Genomic DNA, 22,010 nt, shown 5'->3' with positions numbered 1-22,010 from the left:
AGCTGGGTGTATTGGTGGAGGGCAGATTCTTCCAACGGAGTGCCATGTGCAAACGGGTGACGCAGACAGTTATTCGCTGGTTTTCTTCAGGAATGGGACACACTACCCGTTGTTTCTGTGATGTTTAAATGAACTTGTTTAACGAAACAATGCCAGTAAACTGAATGAGTTTGTTGTTAAGTATATTAAGTATAATAGGAAGCATTGGCATATACTTAATCTGAGGGGGGCGTTGGGCACAAAAAGATTTTGCAAAGGGGCGTTGGGTCAAAAAAGGTTGGGTAACGCTGGTTTAAAGTCTTATCTTCATGTCTTTGTCTACTATCTGAATGCATTTTCCCTGTTTCTTACCATGGGTCATCCAATGTCTGTAACCATTGGGCTTTATTGGCTTACCCGTATCTTCGTGTTTCTTAGACCTGAGTTTTTTTTTTTAAATTTATTATTTAATTTATATCCCACCCTTCCTCCGAGCAGGAGCACAGGGCGGCAAACTAAAGCAGTAAAAACACTTTAAAACATCATAAAAACAGACCTTAAAATACATTAAAACAAAACAACTTTAAAAGCATTCTTTAAAAAAGTTTTAAAAACATCTTAAATAAAAAAAACATATTGTTTAGGGGGGGAAAGGGTTTTAAAAAAATATTAAAAGCAATTCCAACACAGACACAGACTGGGATAGGTCTTAACTTAAAAGGCTTGTTGAAAGAGGAAAGTCTTCAATAGGCGCCGAAAAGATAACAGAGATGGCACCTGCCTAATATTTAAGGGGAGGGAATTCCACAAGGTAGGTGCCACTACACTAACGGTCTGTTTCCTATGTTGTGCAGAATGTACCTCCTGATAAGATGGTATCTTCAGGAGGCCCTCACCTGCAGAGCGCAGTGATCGACTGGGTATATAAGGGATAAGACAGTCTTTCAGGTATCCTGGCCCCAAGCTGTATAGGGCTTTGTACACCAAAACTAGAACCTTGAACTTGGCCCAGTAGCAAATGGGCAGCCAGCGCAATTCTTTCAGCAGCAGAGTGACATGTTGGTGATACCCTGCCCCAGTGAGCAGTCTCGCCGCCACATATTGCACCAGCTGCAACTTCCGGACCAACCTCAAGGGCAGCCCCACATAGAGCGCATTACAGTAATCCAGCCTGGAGGTTACCAGTGTGTGGACAACAGTAGTCAGGCTATTCCGGTCCAGAAATGGCCACAGCTGTCTTATCAGTTGAAGCTGGTAAAAGGCACTCTTAGCCACTGAGGTCACCTGGGCCTCTAGCGACAAAGATGGATCCAGGAGCACCACCAGAGGGTTTGCTTACAGGATCCTTTGCTGCTTTTGTGGGTTTGCTTACAGGTTGCTTTGCTGCTTTTGTGTCCAAATCTTTTTTGTGTAATGTATTTGAATCCGAGATAGAAATTCCTTTCCCTAATTTTGTGCTTAATTCTGATATATGTGGGATCTTCCTCTTTTGGAATTCTCTTGCTGCAGATGCAAAACAAAGCACAGTTAGTAGCACCAGCATATAACATGCCAAATACAATTGTGCTTCCATTTCTACCATGGCATGGAGTTTCACTGGTGAACACCCTGTTTGCAGAGCAATTACTCTGGGTTCCCTGTTACTCAGCCTGTCAGTGACTGTATGCAATAACACATTTGCATCAGTGCCAGAATTTGCACACACAAAGGGTGACAATGAAGAAAGCTGCTCCCCGCTGGAATCAGGGCTTTGCAACTGGTCCATTCTCATGCAGATGGCATCAGAAACCAGCTGCTGTTTTGGAAGCCAAATTGCATTAATTTTCAAAGTAAATTCAAATTCTGGATAGACTCTGCCTGAAGCTAGAAGCCCTATACACCGGGTTTTGTTCTGATCCAACGGCTGTTTGCAAGCAATGGATTGTTCATTAGGGAAAGAATGTTCATTAGCAAGAGACTGTAGTGTAGTAGACCCAAGGGAAACATTGAAATCAGTATTTCTTTCCATGAAAGTGGGCACATCTTGTTTGTTTTCAACCAAATCTGAAGCATTTAAATGAGGGTCTGCACTTTCAGAAGATGTTCGGTATGCTCCTCTTTCAGGACATTAATAGGACTTTGCTCAAAGACGAGCCTTCCTGGTTTCAACTGTTTCTGGGAGGGGAATTTCAACTTCTTTGGTTAAAGATGCCAAAGAGGGTTTTACACTGTGATCCATGACACACTATTTTAGGAGAGAATTGCCTCCCCCCATGGCTACAGATTTTGCACTAAAGACCCCGGGTTTTTGCAGGCTGGATTTGTCTGAAAAAACCAAGCCTGGTTTTCTGGCAACTGTTCCCAGTTCCACATTCATTCTGCCCCATAAAGCTGGCACTAACTTAGCCACAGTCATAGATGGAGCAGTGGGAACTGGCAACCCTATGCTTGATTGTGGACATCTTGTATGGGTTGCCCCTGCTCTTCTGAGTGAAGCTGTCTAGTGGAGCAGTGGGGGTGGAAACAGGAGAGGAGGTGGAGGGGCCATAGCTGGAGCCTGTACCTTCAATCTCCTATTTAAGGCCTCTGCCAAAACTTCAGTGGGTTGCTTGTGAAATCGATCCATATCTTCTCCCAAATTTCTAAGTGCATTCTACACATGACTATGGACGGCATCCCCAAAATCCACCAATTCATTCCCTTGTCTGGTCTGAGTAGGGCCATTACTTTGGTGGGAGGGAGAAAAGTTACTGCAATTGCTGCTGGAGTGGTTGAACCTAGGTCTCCTATCTCCCCCGTTGAGGCTAAATTAGCCCTATTGGAACGAGGGACCAGGAAAGGGTGTTAGTTTCTTCTTTCCTGGGGTCCCCGATTTGAATAACAGATGAATGAAGTCCTCTATTGGTATATGTGACAGTTTGAATTGGCTCCAGCTGAACCTTCTTCGGTGTAGTGGCAGCTTTTCAACCCCCTCCAACCTCTCGAAGGAGCTCAGAGACTTGCAAAATAGCCACACTTAACTCCTGCCAGGTAACACCTTCAAGATCCATTCTCCCTGTTGCTAACTTAGTTTGAGCATTTAACCCCATGTGCACTGCTTCCAGAAATTCTCTGTTATACTCATGCTGGCCATCTTCTCGTAGTCTCACATGGTCTGATAAATGTGCAAGGAATTTCTTCCGATTCACATAAACCTCTGGGCTTTCCCCTGTACTTTGACTCTCCATCACATATGCCTTTAACACATTCATCCCAGGTAAAAGCCTTAATCACAATTCTCATCCAATCATACACATTCCCTGCATTCACCATTCTGAACGTTGCCTCAGTGGAAGCTGCATCTTCCTCAGTGGCACAATACCTGGCCACCTGCATTAGATCTTGAGCATCAGCAGTAGGATATATTTCATCTGCCGTAGGGCTCATCCAGACGACTGCAAAATGTGTGACAAGCCCACTATGTGTGTTTATTATTTTTCGGTCGTCCAAATGACGTCTTGTGCTGTTACGCATTTTCGCGGGTTAAATCCGCTCCTTGCAATACCGGCAAAAATGTGATTTGCTGTTTAAAATCAGGAATCATCCACTGTGCCTTCAGGAGGTAGGATGCAATACTGCAGACTTTACAGCTGATGGGTGGTTCTTGGGCATTTCCCCTTGCCCCTTCTCCTCATTCCAGCCAATCATGTATCTGCACTTTTGTGCATGTGTGAGAATAAGCCCGGGAAAATTGAACCAATCATCGCAACGGTGGGGTGTTGGGGGGGTCGGCAACTACTGCGCAGATGCATTTTATTTTTTGCCAGCCTGCAAACTGGGCAGCCACTCTGGGTGAGATCTGCAATGCACAGCAAGCGAGAAAGGGGCTGCTGGTCAGTTTCACACCTGCCTCCAGAAAGCTTTGTCAACTTCATTCTACTGGCTGGGGTTTTTGCTTCAAATCATTTCGCTGTGGGGAGGAAAGGGAGAAGGAGGGGGGGGTGACACGTTTCTTGCTTTTTTGGAGAAATAAGTGCAATTAACATAAGAACATAAGAAGAGCCTGCTGGATCTGGCCAGTGGCCCATCTAGTCCAGCATCCTGTTCTCACAGTGGCCAACCAGGTGCCTGGGGGAAGCCCGCAAGCAGGACCCGAGTGCAAGAACACTCTCCCCTCCTGAGGCTTCCGGCAACTGGTTTTCAGAAGCATGCTGCCTCTGACTAGGGTGGCAGAGCACAGCCATCACGGCTAGTAGCCACTGATAGCCCTGTCCTCCATGAATTTGTCTAATCTTCTTTTAAAGCCATCCAAGCTGGTGGCCATTACTGCATCTTGTGGGAGCAAATTCCATAGTTTAACTATGCGCTGAGTAAAGAAGTACTTCCTTTTGTCTGTCCTGAATCTTCCAACATTCAGCTTCTTTGAATGTCCACGAGTTCTAGTATTATGAGAGAGGGAGAAGAACTTTTCTCGATCCACTTTCTCAATGCCATGCATAATTTTATACACTTCTATCATGTCTCCTCTGACCCGCCTTTTCTCTAAACTAAATTGCCAGTTTGTGTATCTCCTTATATATCCATAAAGGCAGAAAAGCATACATTCCATAAAGGCAGAAAAGCATACATAAACATAATATTGCAAATACAAACAAGAAAGCAAGCAGGCTTCAAATGGGTAGACCTGGTGGCCTGGTCTACCCATTGAAATGCATAGACTTTCCAGAAGCCAGGTCTACCCATTGAAATGCCAGATCTACTCATTGAAACACATTGGCTGTTGTGACGCCATGTCAACCCATTGAGACGCATGGGCTTTTCTGCCCCCAGTTCTACCCGTTGAAAGTAATGGGCATTCCCTGCCCTGCATATGTGTGGTTTGCTACAGCGTCCCTGCCGCCCGGAACCATAGAGACTGGAGAACCATAGACCAAGAAACGTGTCACCCCCCCTCCTCCCTTTCCTTCCCGCGGCAAAATGATTTGAAACAAAAAACCCAGCTAGTAGAGTGAAACGGACCAGCAGCCCCTTTCTTGTTTGTATTTGCGATATTATGCTTAAATGAACGTATGCTTTTCTGTCTTTATGGATATTTAAGGAGATACACACGCTGGCAATTGCACTTATTTCTCCAAAAAAGCAAGAAAGGTGTCACCTCCCCCTCCTTCTTCCTTTCCTTCCCCTGGCGAAATGATTTGAAGCAAAAACCCCAGCCAGTAGAATGAAATTGACAAAGCTTTCTGGAGGCAGGCTGAAACTGACCACCCCCCTCCTTCTCCCTTTCCTTCTGCTGCAAGAACTCCTTTACAGCCATATTGTGCTTTGTTGCAAAGGGGGAGAGGAGCATATGCCATTTTTTTGCTGACCAATTGGTTGATAGGGGGAGGTTTTAGAGGCGGAGCTTGGAAAAAGCAAAAAGAATGTAGGGGTCTTACCGCTGCGTGTGCGTGTGCAAAAAAGCATTTTTTTTAATTGGGAAAGAGCGAACTAAAAGGCAAAGTGAGGACTATCAGATGACAAACCGAATATGGAAACTGTGGATTATCCTGCTCTGTTTGGATAAGCCCCTAGTTAACCATGTCAAAGCTGTATCCTTATTCAAAGAACCTAAACTATCTGCCACTGCCTTTGCTTGTGGAGGGCCCCAACGCACAATCTCTTGTACAGTGTTATTATGGGCTGGCCCATTTGCCGTGGTTTCTACCACATTTTTCATTGTAATGGGTGCAAGTACTTGTGACGCCTTGCATTCAGGATTTAAAGGAGCAGATGGTACAGCATCCTCCGGGAGATTGGGAATGGAGGGGGGAAAGTCCCATTCTTCATCCCCATCACTCGAAACATGCATGACTGTGGCCACCAGCCCTTGTTGGATCTGTAGCTGTTTTTCCAGTTCCTTAATTTGAGCCCTGCACTCATCATGGCTAACATTCATCCGTTGCTCTCGTGCTGTAACTACCAGGTGTTGAGCAATTAATTTTGCCCTAGTACATTCATCCTCTTTCTTTTTCAAGTCCTTATTTGCCATCTCAGCCTGGGCTAATGCCTCGTCTCACTCCCTCTCCATTTGTCTTAAAGAAGAAGCTCACCTGATTTTTTTCTGCTACCATATTCATTTGTTCACAGTCAAAATTTTCACACTCATTTCACCACTCTTCCTTCAAGTCTACACTCTCCTTTTCAAAAGCATCTCATTCCATATAAAATGCCTCCACCTTACTCCTTAACTCCTGATTTTTCTTGCATTCTTCCTTTAAAAGATCTGACAAATCATGACATGCTTTATAAAGTCTCCAAGCGGCTGCCGTACTTTTCTTTGATTTTGAAGGCTTATACTCTTTACAATATCCCTCATAGGCTTCATTCATTGTTTTTATAGGGTCATCTGTTTTAAAACAATGATCACCCCCACACACCTTCTTTTGTTAGCCGACCATTTCTCTATTTTAGATAGGCCCTCTGCCTCCTGACACATAAAGCTTTTTGTTCTCCCCATGGCTGCCTCTTTTGCCATAGCTTAGAAGTCTCTAACACCAAAAGCCAAATGCAAAGAGTAAAACAGTGCACACATAAAACAACCAAACCTAGTCTCAAAATAAGTTCAGGGATGAGCCACCTTCAAATGCCACATTCCCAGATCAAGTCACTCATGAGGAAAGCTGTTGCCACCAGCTTCTCCTCCCAGATGACTCTCAAAAGGAAAAAGGGGGGTATCTAAAGGGACAGGAACCGGTCAGGAGTCTCTGCCACCCAGAGCACTGCTTCTTCCCAGTGCAAATCCAGCTTCCACCTTTTCCAATTGCCTAGCACCACCGGCTCAAGGCTTCGTTCCCAAGGATTTTGCGGAAGGAGAGGGAGACACAAGTGTTACCAAGGGATTTCAAAATGGGTGGGACCCAGTTGAGGGAACCCACTTAGTAGCTTCTGGCCACTACAGGGTTCACCTTCTCTATCTAGTATCAACTTTGGCCAAACGCTGTTCCACAATGGCCACCACCGTTTGCCGAAGCTTTGTTGCCAGGGAGGGAGATAACAGTGTGCCAAGGAATTTCTATACTTTAACCTCTAAATGTTAACACAGCATTTAAAGGACATTTCCCCACTTATTTTAAACCAAGAGACAGCAAAACATGATAACAAAGGAAAAGGAAATCACACACATTCCAGACACATTTGGCTACCTGTTTCCCTGGATTGCAGGACTATTCACATGTTACTTTATTTCCTGCCACCCTTGCTGCCTGCGTTACTCCACCAATCTGTTACGACACATGTCTATGGGGTCTGAGTGTGTGTGAATCTACCACCCACGTGTCCCATTAAACTTGAGAGGAGGGGGATCTTTTGCTAGGGATAAACAAGCGCTTTGCTCTGAAGTGTGCCGGTATAACCCTCAAAATGCAGGTCCAAACCATACTAAAACAAAATTTGCTTTTATCGAGAGAAAAGAGAAGAATAGCATTACAAAATTACTGGGTGCATGGCAATATCCTAACCCATTCATAACTTTAAACTAAAGAGACCAAAGGTCCCTATTGCTATAAGGAATGACAGGTAGCAGAGATTACCTATCCTAGGCCCAGGAATGAGCAATGGAATACAGCTGAAGTGGTATGAAGGAGCTCTGCCCAAAAAGCAGGAAGGAATTTCTTGTCTCAAGGCTTGCCCCGAGACACAGACTCCCTTCCTGATCTGTGGCCTGCAGTCCTGCGCTGCGTTCCTTGAGAGCGTAGTTATACATGTTGGAGCTCAGATCACCATCACTGCCTGCCTAGATCTCAAGCCCTGCTTTTTTATATATACTTTCCCTCTTACAAATCAATGTGAAAAGAAGGGGTCTGGGTATAAGGTGATCTCATGTTGTGTGTGTGTGTATGTGTGTTTCTTGCTGACAATCAGAGAAACCAAGGCTACTTTCTAATGCTTTCTTTAAACAATGGGATTCTTCTGCTGAGCTTGAGGGAAGCCTGCCAAGGAAGAAAAAACATTTTTTTCAGTTTCTCTTTGTTATTTTAGTTGCCCATTGCTTCTGTCCTTTTTTCACAGTACTGCAGGAATGCACGAGTCAGAAAATGGGGTGTGGGGTGGGAATTATAGTCCAGAATACTCCAGGGCCTTGCCACCCCTTTGAATCCACATGAACCACAGTGGGGGTTAGCCGAGCACTTGTAACAATGGTTATCATACAGGTAATTTTCAGATTCTCAGGCTTACTAGATTCAGGAAAAGTTAGTGGAAATTTGATAATTCCCATGTCTGTAAGTGTACATCAATTTTAAACCCATCAATTTGGAAACTATCCGCCAAATGACACTGACTTGCCGTACATGAAACATATGTAAAAAAGCATGCAAGTTAGTACAGCAGTAAATAACATCCTAAACCCACACATTTGTGTCCATAGTATTGACGCTGTGCTTTTTCTAAGTGCTCAAAACTGATTTTACTACCAGCACAATAATCTCTGTGATGTCCGAGTAATATCCTGTTTGGGGAAACTGTCCCTCTTGATAAGCTAACGTTTGTGTTTGTGCTATCCTTGTGCTTTAATAAATCAGTAGTTTAAGAAAGTGCTGTGTTCTTTTAGTTGCACTGTTCTGAAAAGTAACTTCGTGTAAATCAAGTAAACAGTGTATGTTTGCATTTTGCTATACAAATGTGTTCTCCTTCTTGGCGATAATATCAAATATTGGAACAACGATGATGTAAACTAGCAAGATTAGGTGAGGTTCCTAGTAACTTGAAGGTTAATCGGTATTCTATAGCATTATGGCTTACATATGGATCACAACATGACTTAATAAGTAGTGCTTATCTTCACAAACAGATCATTACTTTAACATCTGTTAAGAACGTACTGTCCTCTCTAATGATTCTGGAGTCAGAAAGGGTAAGAGAATAATGGATCAGCTTAGTTTCCTATTCATATTAGTTTACCACTTTATTTCAAACTCTTGTGGTACTGCTTTTTGAAAAGTAGAATTGTTGGAAAGAAAAGCAAAAACTAAACTCCTGAGGAAAAGCTTGAAAAACAGCAATAGTTCTTAGGAACTACATATTGAGGCAAGATTCAAACATGTTTTTAGTATGCTGGGAAAGCTTATATAAATGTTATATGGCCTGTATGCAATAGAGGGTAGAATTGGGACCGGGCTGTACATTTTTGTGGCTTATTTATAGTAGTAGTAATTTTTCCACAGTTTTGTAAGGCAGGCTAAGGAATAAATTCATATAAGCAATTAAAATCTGAGTAATTTATGATACCTGAAAACCCAGCCTTTGCAATTATCTAAGTTGATGTAACAGAATTTATAATTCTGGAATTTAGAAAGATGTGTAAATTTTTACAGTTTTCTTTACGTTGTTAATTATAGCATTATGGACGTGGGCCACAATGGAAAGAAGTCCAACTTTTGCATGAATTAGAGCTGATGGGGTACCAGGGGGCAGAAGTAATTCCTTTTTTTAAAAAATCTGTAACAATTTCATTTCAAGTTTGAGAGTCATCATAGATCTATATTTTGGCCACATACAAAAAACTGGACCGCTATATTTTAATATACTCACCAAGCCCATAAAACAGCAACTTGTGCACTACACTTCCAGACAAGTGTGTAAAACCAGGCCAGCTCATTACACCTTATTTTCTTGCTTCAGACAATGGAATTGGGAGGATAAGATGGATAAGATTTTCTTCTTCTTTTTAAGTAGGTTGGTTTTCTGAACACACATCTTTAAAACCATTTATATATCCAGTACCTGAGACAAGGTTTCTTCATGCAGGAGTGAATGTGTATAAATTTAAGATCAAATATGGCAACTCTATGAGGTAAGTATGACAAGTCAATTAATCTGAAAATCTTCACTCTTGGCAGTATAGAGAAATTGTTCAAAATGGGAAATGGAAATAAAAGATACTCAAGATCTCAGATGTCAAAAGATGTCAAAATCAGAAATCATATTAGAATATTACATATATTTAACCTAAAGCTGGTTCAGAATTTTGACTAGGAGAATAAACTGTAATTTTTTCTCCACCTTCTCATTCTCATCCCTCTATCTGCAGTGTGAGGATAACAGTATTGGTCTGCCTTACAGGCTTGTTGTAAATGGAGATAATTTATGTGAAGCACATTGAACAGTCAGCAACCAATATAATAAGTTGTTGTTGTTGATGATGATGATGTTTTAATTCATAATGTTAATTTTAGATTTATCCTTGTTTAAACTAGCTAGAGCACCTCCCAGTTCAGACCTACCAAGTAGCTTGGGTTAATTTAAAACAGGAAGTAAAAACTTCTGTTCTCTTCTTTAAAGCTGCATTGGCGAGGAAGGAGGAATGCATGAGCAGATACTTCTTGGATCTAAACTAACTGCAATGTGTTTAAATGCTCATTGCTCTTGTTTTCTGCAGTTCTCTTTTGTTATGTTTATTTTACAGTACTAATGACGACCTTTATGGAAGTATTGTCAATGAAGAACTACAGGTAAGATATGAAACAGAGATTTGTGTATATCAGAAATTGTCATGTGACAGATGGAGAGTTTAGACAGGCCTCTTTGCTTTGGGGAAGCAGTATAGTGCATTTAAGGGTCAAGCTCCATTAAAATAGTTACGAACCTAATAGGGAATGGTTGTTTGGGAGTTTCCTATTTGCTGGGAGGCATACTTGCAAAAATGTGGCTGTTCCTTGTGTAAGAGCTGGTACAGCATTTCCTTATGCAGTCTGAGTCACCAATGATGATCTTTCTGTTCTCATCATGGCATGTAGTATTGCATGGATGGCAGTCAGCTTTGTTTCTGATTGGCTTCTGGGTCTTTGCAGTGCTGAATAAACACTCATGAGACCCCCGCCCCCCATAATCTCTGCCTTGCTGTGCCAAGTCTGCAATATGCCAGTCCTGCAATAATGTCTCTTAATTATTGTATTCTCTTTATTAAGAAACATATAACAGGCTTTTTACAATTTGGTAAAAAGGAAGTTCAGAGACGAAACTAGTATGTCAAAACCTTTTTTTTTTTTTTTAGTTTTAGCAGCTATTTCCCGGTATTACTTGAGTGAAGGAAGATGTTAGAAAGTATACTGAGAGGGCAGGGAATTTGTGACTGTGTGGATGTGTAGACTCCAGCTGCCATCAGGCCCAGTGGCCAGGAATGATGTTGCAGTTCAGCAACATCACAAAGACCAAGGATCAGCATTAACAGGTTTTAGAAGTGAGCTTGATAAAATATGAGAACAGCCTTTTCACAGGAACTCTGACTAGGCTAGTCCATTTTATTGTGTTTAATGACAGAAATTAGCAAACCCTAATAAAGTTTAAGAACTTTCTTCAAATCTTCCAGGATGCTATTCGAGTAATACTTGGAAACCTTGATAATTTATATCCATTTACTACTGAACACTTTATCATTTTTCCGTGTATCCTTTTATCAGTGTGAGCTGCCCAAGTAACGTGATGGTGTGGGGGGGCATAGGCATCTAATAGAAAAATAAATAAATAGACATGAAGCTAATGTGGGAAAGTATGACAACCTATTTCACATACAAAACACAGAAGTGTCTCTTTTCATCACATCACAGTGAGAAGCATTTATTGGTTGTAGGTTGCCATGGAATATGCATGCAGTGAAATAGATGCACATGTGTTCATAATGCATGAAGGTACACAGCAGAGATGCAGTCAATATTAATGGGCATTTAGATGGGGAAGAGGATAAGCAATAGGAAGCCAGGGAGCATTGGGATGGGAACAGTGTGCATTTCAACTAGGACATGAACTAACATGTGCAGTAATAAGCTGGTAACGTTAGATGGCAAACAAAGATAAACAGTGACATTAAGAAGCTGAGAAGATTATTCTTGGATATGAATTATCAGCACTCGTGAGACATTAAAGGGGCACTTAAATTGGAGGGAGAGATAAGCATTTTTAATGGGAACTAACAAAGCAGCATTTTGAACAGGTACAGGCAGGGCTTTTGTTGTGACAGTACTCACTGCTACAGAATGCTAGCATCTCTTTTTTACTGCCCATGCAAACTATTTTGTGCTGGCAGCACCCATGGCACTTTTATCAAGGTATGAGTACCGGCCTCAATTTTTTTTTTTACCGAAAAAGCACTGGCTACGAGGCATACTTATGCTACAATATGAACTATGCATTTGGAAAATCCTGCTGAATGCAAACATTTACATAACTGCTTTTTTTTAAAGAAATCACTCAAACACATAACATCACTTTTCAGCAGGGTGAAAAGACTTGTGGAAATAATAGAGAACATTTTGCACTCAATGCCAGTTTGTATATGTGGTCCAGGTGGTAAAGTTGTGTTTATGAAGTGGTCTCCACCCTGCTATCAGACGGTTGCTTAAAATTACCTATTCTCATTGATTTCCTCCCCTCTAAGCATTAACTGTCTTTGTCTAAGCATAACTTCTTCCCGTCGCATCATCTTCCCACCTTCTCCTGCTCTGTCCTATTCCCATCCATAGCCCTTAGATCAATTATTAGCAATTGGCAGCCCCTGGATCAAAGGCAGTTCCCAGAAGTGGGCTGCTTGTCCTCCTCCCTCCCCCTCCCCCAGTTCCCAGTGCAGAGACACTGGAGTGGTGTGGGCAGAGTGGTAGTTGACAACATGGGACTTATTGATGTAGAACACTGAGGGGGGTGGAGCCTGCAGCTCCTTCTCAAAACTATCTGCTCATTAAAACCTTATTGAAGTTTTTTAGCTTGATTCTTTTTAGTTTGATTTTTTTTCTTTGCAGTTTTCTTGTTGTTGTGTGCCTCCAAGTCGATTATGACTTAGGGTGACCCTATGAATCAGCGACCTCCAAGAGCATCTGTCATGAACCACCCTGTCCACATCTTGTAAATTCATGTCTGTGGCTTCCTTTGTGGGATCAATCCATCTCTTGTTTGGCCTTCCTCTTTTTCTACTCCCTTCTGTTTTTCCCAGCATTGTTTTCTTTTCTAATGAATCATGTCTTCTCATGATGTGTCCGAAGTATGATAACTTCAGTTTCATCATTTTAGCTTCTAGTGATAGTTCTGGTTTAATTTGTTACAACACCCAATTATGTGTCTTTTTCGCAGTCCATGGTATCTGCAAAGCTCTCCTCCAACACCACATTTCAAATGAGTTGATTTTTCTCTTATCCGCTTTTTTCACTCTCCAACTTTCACATCCATACATAGAGATCGGGAATACCATGGTTTGAACGATCCTGACTTTATTTATTTAGTTAGTTATTTATTACATTTATATACCGCCATTTTGGTTAATGATTGTGCCAAGGTATTGATAATCTTTGACAAGTTCAATGTCCTCGTTGTCAACTTTAAAGTTACATAAATCTTCTGTTGTCATTACTTTAGTCTTTTTGACATTCAGCTGAAGTCCTGCTTTTGTGCTTTCCTCTTTAACTTTCATCAGCATTCATTTCAAATAATTACCGGTTTCTGCTAATAGTATGGTATCATCTGCATATCTTAAATTATGGATATTTCTCCCTCCAATTTTCACACCTCCTTCATCTTGGTCCAATCCTGGTTTCCATATAGATTAAACAAATAGGGTGATAAAATGCACCCCTGTCTCACACCCTTTCTGACTTGGAACCTGTCGGTTTCTCCATATTCTAACCTTACAGAGTGGAACATAAATTCATAAAATAAATAAACTAGGTGGAAGGATTAGATCTTTAATTCTTCTTAAATGTGTGTGTTATCCCTACTTTTCCTTATGTCAGTGTAGAACATATTTGGCTTTGAAGTTGTGTAGCTGTATCGGTAGGTCGTGCTGCTGTGTACAGGTTTATGTGTTCACACAGCTTTTTATATACAGCTCCTCATTGCCTCCAATTCTGCACTCTCACATTGATGCCTCTCTTTTCCCTACTGGCTTCCACACATAACTATGTCTTAGTGTGAAGAACAAGTGTACTGGTGCGAAAAAATCATGGCTGCTTTGCTTCTTGCCTGCTCCTGCCACCACACTAGCGGGTCGAAACGAAGCCATGGTTTGGCTTAACGTTTTGTCTGAATCTAGTTTGTTTACTCCAAACAAACGACAAGCAGAAGGGTAAGAACAAACCTTGTTTGCCTGGAGCTAGACAAACCAAGAGACCAAGTTTTGATGTAACAGTAAGCCAAAGCATGGCTTAGTTCTGAGTATCACAGTGGAAGCAGGACTGGGGAGGAGCAAAGTGGCCTTGGTTTTCTCACTGTGCACCACTGTGAATATTAGTAGTAAGCAGTACCACTGTATTCCTATACATCATTTTCAAAACTTTTTCTTTGTTCCAATATACCGCTAAACTGTTGAGCCTTAACTGCGCCTTTCAGATTTAAACAAATGGGAAAAAGTGTCAGACTTGAGATTCATGCATGGTGATGCATTTCTTATTCCCTATCCTTATGTCTGCACTATCTATGTAGAATTAAATTCCCTGAAGCAAAGTGTGTTGTGGGGTAAGTTCAGAAGTTCGAAAAGGAATATTTGAAGTCTAAAGATATGCGACCTGACATAATTGCCACATGAAAAACAAACAGTTGATTTTGCCTCTAGGATATTCCTACTTTTCCAAGTAAGGATAGTCCCTGCCCCTCTTGTTGATGTGCATCGTAGGCCAATTAAAAATTCTGATTATCTATCTATGGGTCTGTAAAAACAATGTTATTGCAGTCGTATGTCTTATTACCTTCAAATTTGGACTGAGAGTAAAATAACTTGGGTCTACTAGAATGTTCCTTCTATTTCCATGGGGCAGACTTCTCAAATCTGGAATTGCCAACGTCACAGACTATTGGCTCTGTCTAGATTTGTACTGAAAAATGTATAACAACACTAAACTCACGTTCTTGGATCTGACTTTACAAAACTTTCATATCTCCCCCAAAAGAATCCTGGGAATTTTAGTTTGTTGAGGTGCTGAGAATTCTGTTAAGAAATCTCTTGCCCAATGATTAGAGGGAGGTTAGTTAGGACCTTCATTCATATTCTTTAGATGCCAGTAAATAGTTTTTCTTTTAACAATACCTTTTATTGACTATATCTCTGGAAACTGCTGCTTTTTGGTCTTTTCATGATGATACTGGATTTCTATATGGATTTCAAGTCACCTTGAAATTTCATTTGAGGATCTTACATGTCCTTTGAACCTTGTGTTGAATATAAGATTTAAAAAGTGAATTTGCAGTGAAAGACTATGGGATGTTAATTGTTTCTTTGGGCATCTGTGTAACAGCCAGCTTTTTGCCAATAGTAGGGTTAAGAGTTTTTGGGATTATCTTGCCTTTTCCTTGAAAAGTCTTGCTATGCTCTTGTGGATTGCAGTTCATGTGTATAAAGGAATATGTTATGTGTAAAGTGTGCCAGTGAATAAGTTGGTTTGGCCTATTTTTTATCAAGTACTGTATCTTGCATATTTCAGGTAAAGCAGGATATAGAGAGCCCTGTAACTCTGTGAGTATTTTCTTTGAATTTTCAGACAATAGGGTGGGAGAAAGAAGGGAAATCATTCTGATGGAATGAATACTTTAATGAAATGGGGGTTGAGGAGAAAACTGCTTCAGCATGTGTTTAAATATGATGGTGTTTATTGGCTTCATCTGCATGATCTATGTGCTTCAAATAAACCAAAACAAAGTGAAGCTTGTTGCAAATTGGTGCCTTGGGCAGTAACCCTATACACACATACCTGGGAGTAAGGCCCGTTGAACCTCATGGCTCTGAGTAGACAATGTATAGGATTGTACTGTTACTGTGTGTCTGTAGTTCAGAACCCAGTAACTGATAACACCAATGGTTTCAGTGGAAATTGTTCCTCATTTGTAGGTACAATTAATATAGGAAAGGGGGCAATTTAAATATCATGGCCCCTTGTGAGCACTGCTGAAAAATGCTTCTACATGTAAATGACTTACCCTGTGGCTGGGACTGATCATGTCTAGCATTTCCACAGGGACACTGCCATTCCAGGATAGTAGTTTTAATGCAGACACTTCATTTGATTATCCACAATCACATGGTAAGTCACTGGCAAACATTGTTATATGGTAGCAGTCACTATGGAATCTATAACATTTAAACTGGTTCTGAATTTCCTGCATTGCAGTATGTTAATGCTTTAAGACTGCTTCCTTTCTAAGAATTTTTTGGTTTGTTTGGGTTGATTTGGCTTTCTCTTTATGTTCTCCCTTGTTCTTTTTTCTTTTATTTGTGTTCTGTTGTTGGCCTTTAGGGTTAAATTGTATTTTTGTTTTTGCTGTACTCCAAAAAATTTAATAAAAATTATGTTAAAAAAAAGATAGCGGTGACACAGTCACCTGGCAATACATCTTATTGAACAGAGTATGTAATGTAGAGTTGGGCTGAGGAAACATTTTTTCTAAGTCCACTTTCCCATGGAATGGGGAGAGCGGCATGCTATGCAGAAGAGATATCAATATATTTTTGCTAAAGATTACTATTATTGTTGTTGTTATTATATTTATTATTTGCCCTCTACCAGCAGGTCCCAGGACAGGTTACAACAGTTTCAAATTCAATATTAAAACAGTAAAACAGCAATAAAGAGCAAACCTTACAGGTTTTCAAATGCATTTTTGTGTGTCCTTTTTTGCAGTTTCCCCAGATACTATTTCTAAATGTAAAGAACACACAACCAAATATCAGAAACATGTTTATATTATATGTTAGTACATCATCTTACAAGTCTTGCTGATATTTTTTTATAAATAAATATGGCAATTCAATACATCTTTAAAGGACAACAGTAGAAGTGAACTTGGAGAGACTGTGGACACAGAAAGAACTGTTAAGTGGAGAAGACTGGAAAGCACAGTAGAAATTTCACATCCACAGTTATATGTGGACAGGTCAGTGATTATTTTCTCTCTAATTTTGAGCACAAACTCATTGTTCTTATATTTAAAAAGTTTGATGGCATTGCTCAGATGTCCTGTTAAATAGGTTCCATTTTCTGAGTTGTTGAATAGTGTGTGTGCTTTTGCAAATTGTGCTATATATACACACTTATAGGACTTTATAGAGAGAAGGTGGTGCACATAAATATACATTTCTTTGTTTTGGTTCAGAGGGGAGTAAGGGATGAGGCTTGCTTTATTTCCTGGTAAGGTGAAATGGTGATGTCATTATCTCCCGGTGATTATTTCATCTGACTCATATGGTGACAGCTGATATTTCTAAGTCAGTAAAACTTTAAAAACTCGAGTTTTCCCTGCTGTGATAAATACCAACAGGTCAAAGATTCAGAAGAGTTATCTAAAGACTAAGAATTGTTATTACCACATGGAGCATATTTAGATAAAGTATTCACCATGAAACAGATACGTATAAGCACTGCATGACCCTTTTACCTTGTGAAAAGTGAAAATATAGCATACAATAAGCTTTTAATTTCTAATTTCTAGGATTTTATTTATTTGTTTATTTATTTATTATATTTCTATACCGCCCAATAGCCGAAGCTCTCTGGGTGGTTTACAGCATAAAAACATCCAATATACAATTAAAAACATATATCAAACACATTGAAACAATATAACAAATAACTAAACATAGTTAAACACATGGACACGACAAACACAATCCTAAAATGTTAAGTATAAAAACGTATTAAATCAGTTAAAATATAAAGCTGTTTAAGATGTTAATGTTAAAAATTACTAAAATTAAGAAAGTGAGTGATAGATGTAGGTGTTAAAAGTAGATATTAAAATGTTAAAATGCCTGGGAGAACAAGAAGGTTTTTACCTGGCGCCGAAAGGATAACAATGTTGGCGCCAGGCGTACCTCATCAGGGAGAGAATTCCATAATTCGGGGGCCACCACAGAGAAAGCCCGTTTCTTTGTTTCCTTGTTGTCACCTTCTGGGCTTCTCTCTGGGTGGGTCCCCGAAGGAGAGCCTTTGATGTTGAACATAGTGTACTGGAAGGTTCATAACGGGAGAGGCGCTCCATCAGGTATTGTGGTCCCAAGCCGTGTAAGGCTTTATAAGTCAAAACCAGCACTTTGAATTGAGCCCGGAAGCGTATAGGCAGCCAGTGCAAGCGGGCCAGGATCGGTGTTATATGTTCACATCTCCGAGTTCCTGTTAACAATCTGGCCGCCGTGTTTTGCACGAGCTGCAGCTTCCGAACCGTCTTCAAAGGCAGCCCCACGTAGAGAGCATTGCAGTAGTCCAATTTTGAAGTTACCAGTGCATGGACAACTGAAGCAAGGTTTTCCCTGTCCAGATAGGGGCGTAGTTGGGCCACCAACCGAAGTTGATAGAAAGCACTCCGTGCCACCAAGGCAACCTGTGCCTCCAGTGACAGGGATGGTTCTAAAAGAACTCCCAAACTACGAACCTGCTCCTTCAGGGGGAGTGCAACCCCATCCAGGACAGGTTCTCCCATCTGGTCAGGAGAACCACCCACCAACAGCATCTCAGTCTTATCTGGATTGAGCTTCAATTTATTCGCTCTCATCCAGTCCATTACCGCGGCCAGGCATCGGTTCAGCACCTTGACAGCCTCACCTGAAAAAGATGAACAGGAGAAGTAGAGCTGCTTGTCATCAGCATACTGGTGGCAACGCACTCCAAAACTCCTGATGACCGCACCCAGCGGCTTCATGTAGATGTTAAAAAGCATGGGGGATAATACTGACCCCTGTGGGACTCCATATTGGAGGACCCAGGGTGCCGAGCAAAACTCACCAAGCACTACCTTCTGGAGACAACCCGCCAAATAGGAGCAGAACCACTGCCAAGCAGTACCTCCAACTCCCAGATCAGCAAGTCTCCCCAGAAGGATACCATGGTCGATGGTATCAAAAGCCGCTGAGAGATCAAGGAGAATCAACAGGGTTACACTCCCCCTGTCTTTCTCCCGACAAAGGTCATCATATAGGGCGACCAAGGCTGTCTCCTTGCCAAAACCGGGCCTGAACCCCGATTGAAATGGATCTAGATAATCGGTCTCATCCAAGAGTGCCTGGAGCTGATCCGCAACCACTCTTTCTAGGACCTTGCCCAAGAATGGAACATTCGCTACCGGCCTGTAATTGTTAAGAGTTTCTGGGTCCAAGGAAGATTTTTTCAGAAATGGTCTCACCACCGCCTCCTTCAGGCAGCCAGGGACCACTCCCTCTCACAATGAGGCATTAATCACTTCCATGGCCCAGCCGGCAGTTCCAACCCTGCTAGCTTTTATCAGCCAAGAGGGGCAAGGATCCAATGTAGAAGTGGTTGCACGCACCTGTCCAAGCATCTTGTCAACGTCCTCGAGCTGCACCAATTGAAACCCATCCAACAAAGCATGACCAGACTGTGCTCCGGATACCTCATTTAAATCCACTGCTATAACACTGGAGTCCAAGTCCTGACGGATGCGAGAAATTTTGTCCTGGAAGTGCCTAGCAAATTCATTACAACGGGCTTCAGATGGATCTATCATGTCCGTAGGGCCAGAATGTAACAGCCCTCGGACAATCTTAAAAAGCTCCGCCGGCCGGCAGATAGAAGATTGAATAGTGGCGGCAAAATATTGTTTCTTTGCCATCCGAACTGCCGCTAAATATAATTTAGTATAGGCACGTACCAGTGCAAAACTTCATCCATCAGGGGTTCGTCTCCATGTGCCCTCAAGCCGTCTCCTATGCTGTTTCATCGCTCTCAGCTCTGGAGTGTACCATGCAGCTGTATGAGCTCTACCCAGGAGAGGGCGCTCAGGGGCGATCATGTCAACTGCCCGGGTCATTTCGGTGTGCCACAGTTCGACCAGGGTTTCGACAGGAGCCCCAGCCTTATCAGCCGGAAAACTCCCAAGAGCCTTTTGAAAACCATCCAGATTCATTAGTCTCCGGGGGCGGACCATCTTAACAGGTCCCCCACCCCTGCAGAGGGGGAAAGTCGCTGTAAGTCTAAACTTCAACAAGCGGTGATCTGTCCATGACAAAGGGGCTGATGTAAGACACCCTACCTGCAGATCACCTTCATCCTGTCCAGTTGCAAAGATCAGGTCCAGAGTATGGCCTGCCACATGCGTTGGGCCAATAGTATATTTGATTATGTTTATATGAAATGTACTTGTGTTTGGTTGTAAGTCGCCCAGAGTGGCAGAGTAACCTCTGCCAGATGGGCGTCTAACAAATCTCATAAATAAATAAATAAATAAATAAAATACTAGGAGGAAATTAATAAGGTGGAATTCCACAACAGAACAGTAACTTGACTTCCTAGTAAAAAGTGCTATCTTGTTAAGTGGCTATTTAAAGAAAGCACTTAAAAAAACAACAATTGAGAGTGGTTATTTTCTTGGTACAGACTTGAGGCCAGTCACACATAATGCTAAATCATAGGTCAGCATTGCATGAATGATCCACAGCAACCCTTGGGCTCATATGTGCCCCCCTCCCTTCCATACAAGAGGCGATTGGAAGTATCTGCCTATACTTTTAATCTGAAGAGAGTTGCCTGTTACATTTAAACTTGGAGAACTCTGGTTAGTTTAACTCTAATTAGTTCAAACTAGGGATGGGATTAGGGTTGCCAGGTTCATGGCCTGAGACTGATCCTGCATCTTTGGGAGAAGAGAAAGTCAGCCAAATGCAGGTGTTCTTGCAACCCTGTAATTGGAAAAACCATGAGGTGGAATTCTCCCTTCCCCCTGTACAACTTTTAAAGATACAGAAGACCTCTTGGAGGCCGGGCCTGGCAATGAAGAGGTCTTCTGTATCTTTAAAAGTTGTGCAGGGGGAAGGGAGAATTCCACCTTGTGGGTTTTCCCATTACAGTGTTGCAAGAACACCTGCATTTGGCTGACTTTCTCTTCTCCCAAAGATACAGGATCACTCTCAGGCCATGAACCTGGCAACCCTAGATGGGATCTGTTAGCTGGTGCCTCTTCAAAAGCATCAGTTTGAGTTCCTTCTTTGTCCGCTTTCTGCTGCTTTTACCAGTCCGATTTTTCCCCTCCAAAAATTGATATTTATATTTTTTCCAAGAATATTGATATTAATATTGATGTATCAATAAATAAAAGAAAATTCCAGTATTTTGAAAGAAAAAAATTGATAATTTGAAAAATATTGATCAAGGAAAGGAAAGCAGTTTTGCCACTGCCTCCTTCTGTGGTGTGACTGAGGCTAGTCAGTTTTCATCTTAGCAAGCAAGCAGAGACCAGCTGAGAAAGAAAGCAGCTTTTAGCGCGCCCCCTTCTCCTAGAGTCAATGTGGTTGAGACTTGGCTTTTTTCCTCCCGTTTGGAGTTTGTATTATTGGAGGGGGAGGGATGGCACAGAGGAAGAGTATGGTGGAGGGGAAAACCAGTGTCAGGGGAAAGCCACTGAAGTTCGGAGGAAACAGGATTGCTCCGCAAATTTGGAGAATATGCAGACAACTGAAAAATCTAGTACTAAATCCAAATTTAGCGGAATTCTCGCATATCCCTAGTTCAAACAAGCCAGCTCAACCTGTATTTTGAACCTGGATTGTTTCTAACTAGAGTGTAATCTAAACATAGTTACCCAAGTTTGGATGTAATAGTAAATGCTTTTCAGATTAACAGTATAGGCAGATAGTTCCAGTCTTTTCTTCTGGTATGGGCTAGGAGAAGAGAGCAGGAGCACTCGAGCCTGAAGTTCTCTGAAGTTTATACACATAATGCTGACCTGTGGATTGGGGATGATAACTTTTTTTTCTGTTGAGGTGCTACATGTCCTTAGGGGCATTATTTCAGAGGCCACATACTGGTGGTGGGCTAGAGGCTGCGAGTAGATCCAGGACTGCATATTTGTCACCACTGGTTAAGGGTGAGATCTGAACTGGCCTGGCCTGTATATTTCCATCACTTTCCCATCAAACTATTCAAGGTGATTTCCCACCAAAAAATATGATAGCAATATGGATAGCAATATGACTAAAATATAGAAAATCACATAGAAAATCAAGAAATGCAACTGATAAAAACAAAAATCAGCAATAAAATTATAATGAAAAGCCAGAGCAGACTGAGACATTGAACAAATAGCACTTGAGGTGATTTTCACAACACTCAAAAATAGAA

At 41.5% G+C, this 22,010-nt stretch overlaps 1 protein-coding gene across 2 annotated transcripts in view; it reads left to right on the top strand.

Annotated features, from left to right (window-relative positions):
• The window catches only part of MAJIN (membrane anchored junction protein), a 46,528-nt gene that overhangs the window by 7,340 nt on the left and 17,178 nt on the right, over nucleotides 1-22,010 (top strand). Inside the window, exons 2-7 of one of the 2 annotated variants that reach the window (XM_061588693.1) lie at nucleotides 9,649-9,766; nucleotides 10,379-10,424; nucleotides 11,282-11,357; nucleotides 14,284-14,409; nucleotides 15,372-15,403; nucleotides 16,709-16,818. In XM_061588693.1, coding sequence (XP_061444677.1) covers nucleotides 9,649-9,766; nucleotides 10,379-10,424; nucleotides 11,282-11,357; nucleotides 14,284-14,409; nucleotides 15,372-15,403; nucleotides 16,709-16,818 — 508 coding nt within the window. Of the gene's footprint in view, nucleotides 1-9,645; nucleotides 9,767-10,378; nucleotides 10,425-11,281; nucleotides 11,358-14,283; nucleotides 14,410-15,371; nucleotides 15,404-16,708; nucleotides 16,819-22,010 lie in introns of both variants that reach the window. The other variant, XM_061588685.1, reaches the window with a different exon arrangement.

The sequence above is a fragment of the Rhineura floridana genome, chromosome 1 (genome assembly GCF_030035675.1).
Source record: "Rhineura floridana isolate rRhiFlo1 chromosome 1, rRhiFlo1.hap2, whole genome shotgun sequence".
Taxonomy (NCBI): domain Eukaryota; kingdom Metazoa; phylum Chordata; class Lepidosauria; order Squamata; family Rhineuridae; genus Rhineura; species Rhineura floridana.
This window is presented reverse-complemented; position numbering and strand designations above follow the sequence as displayed.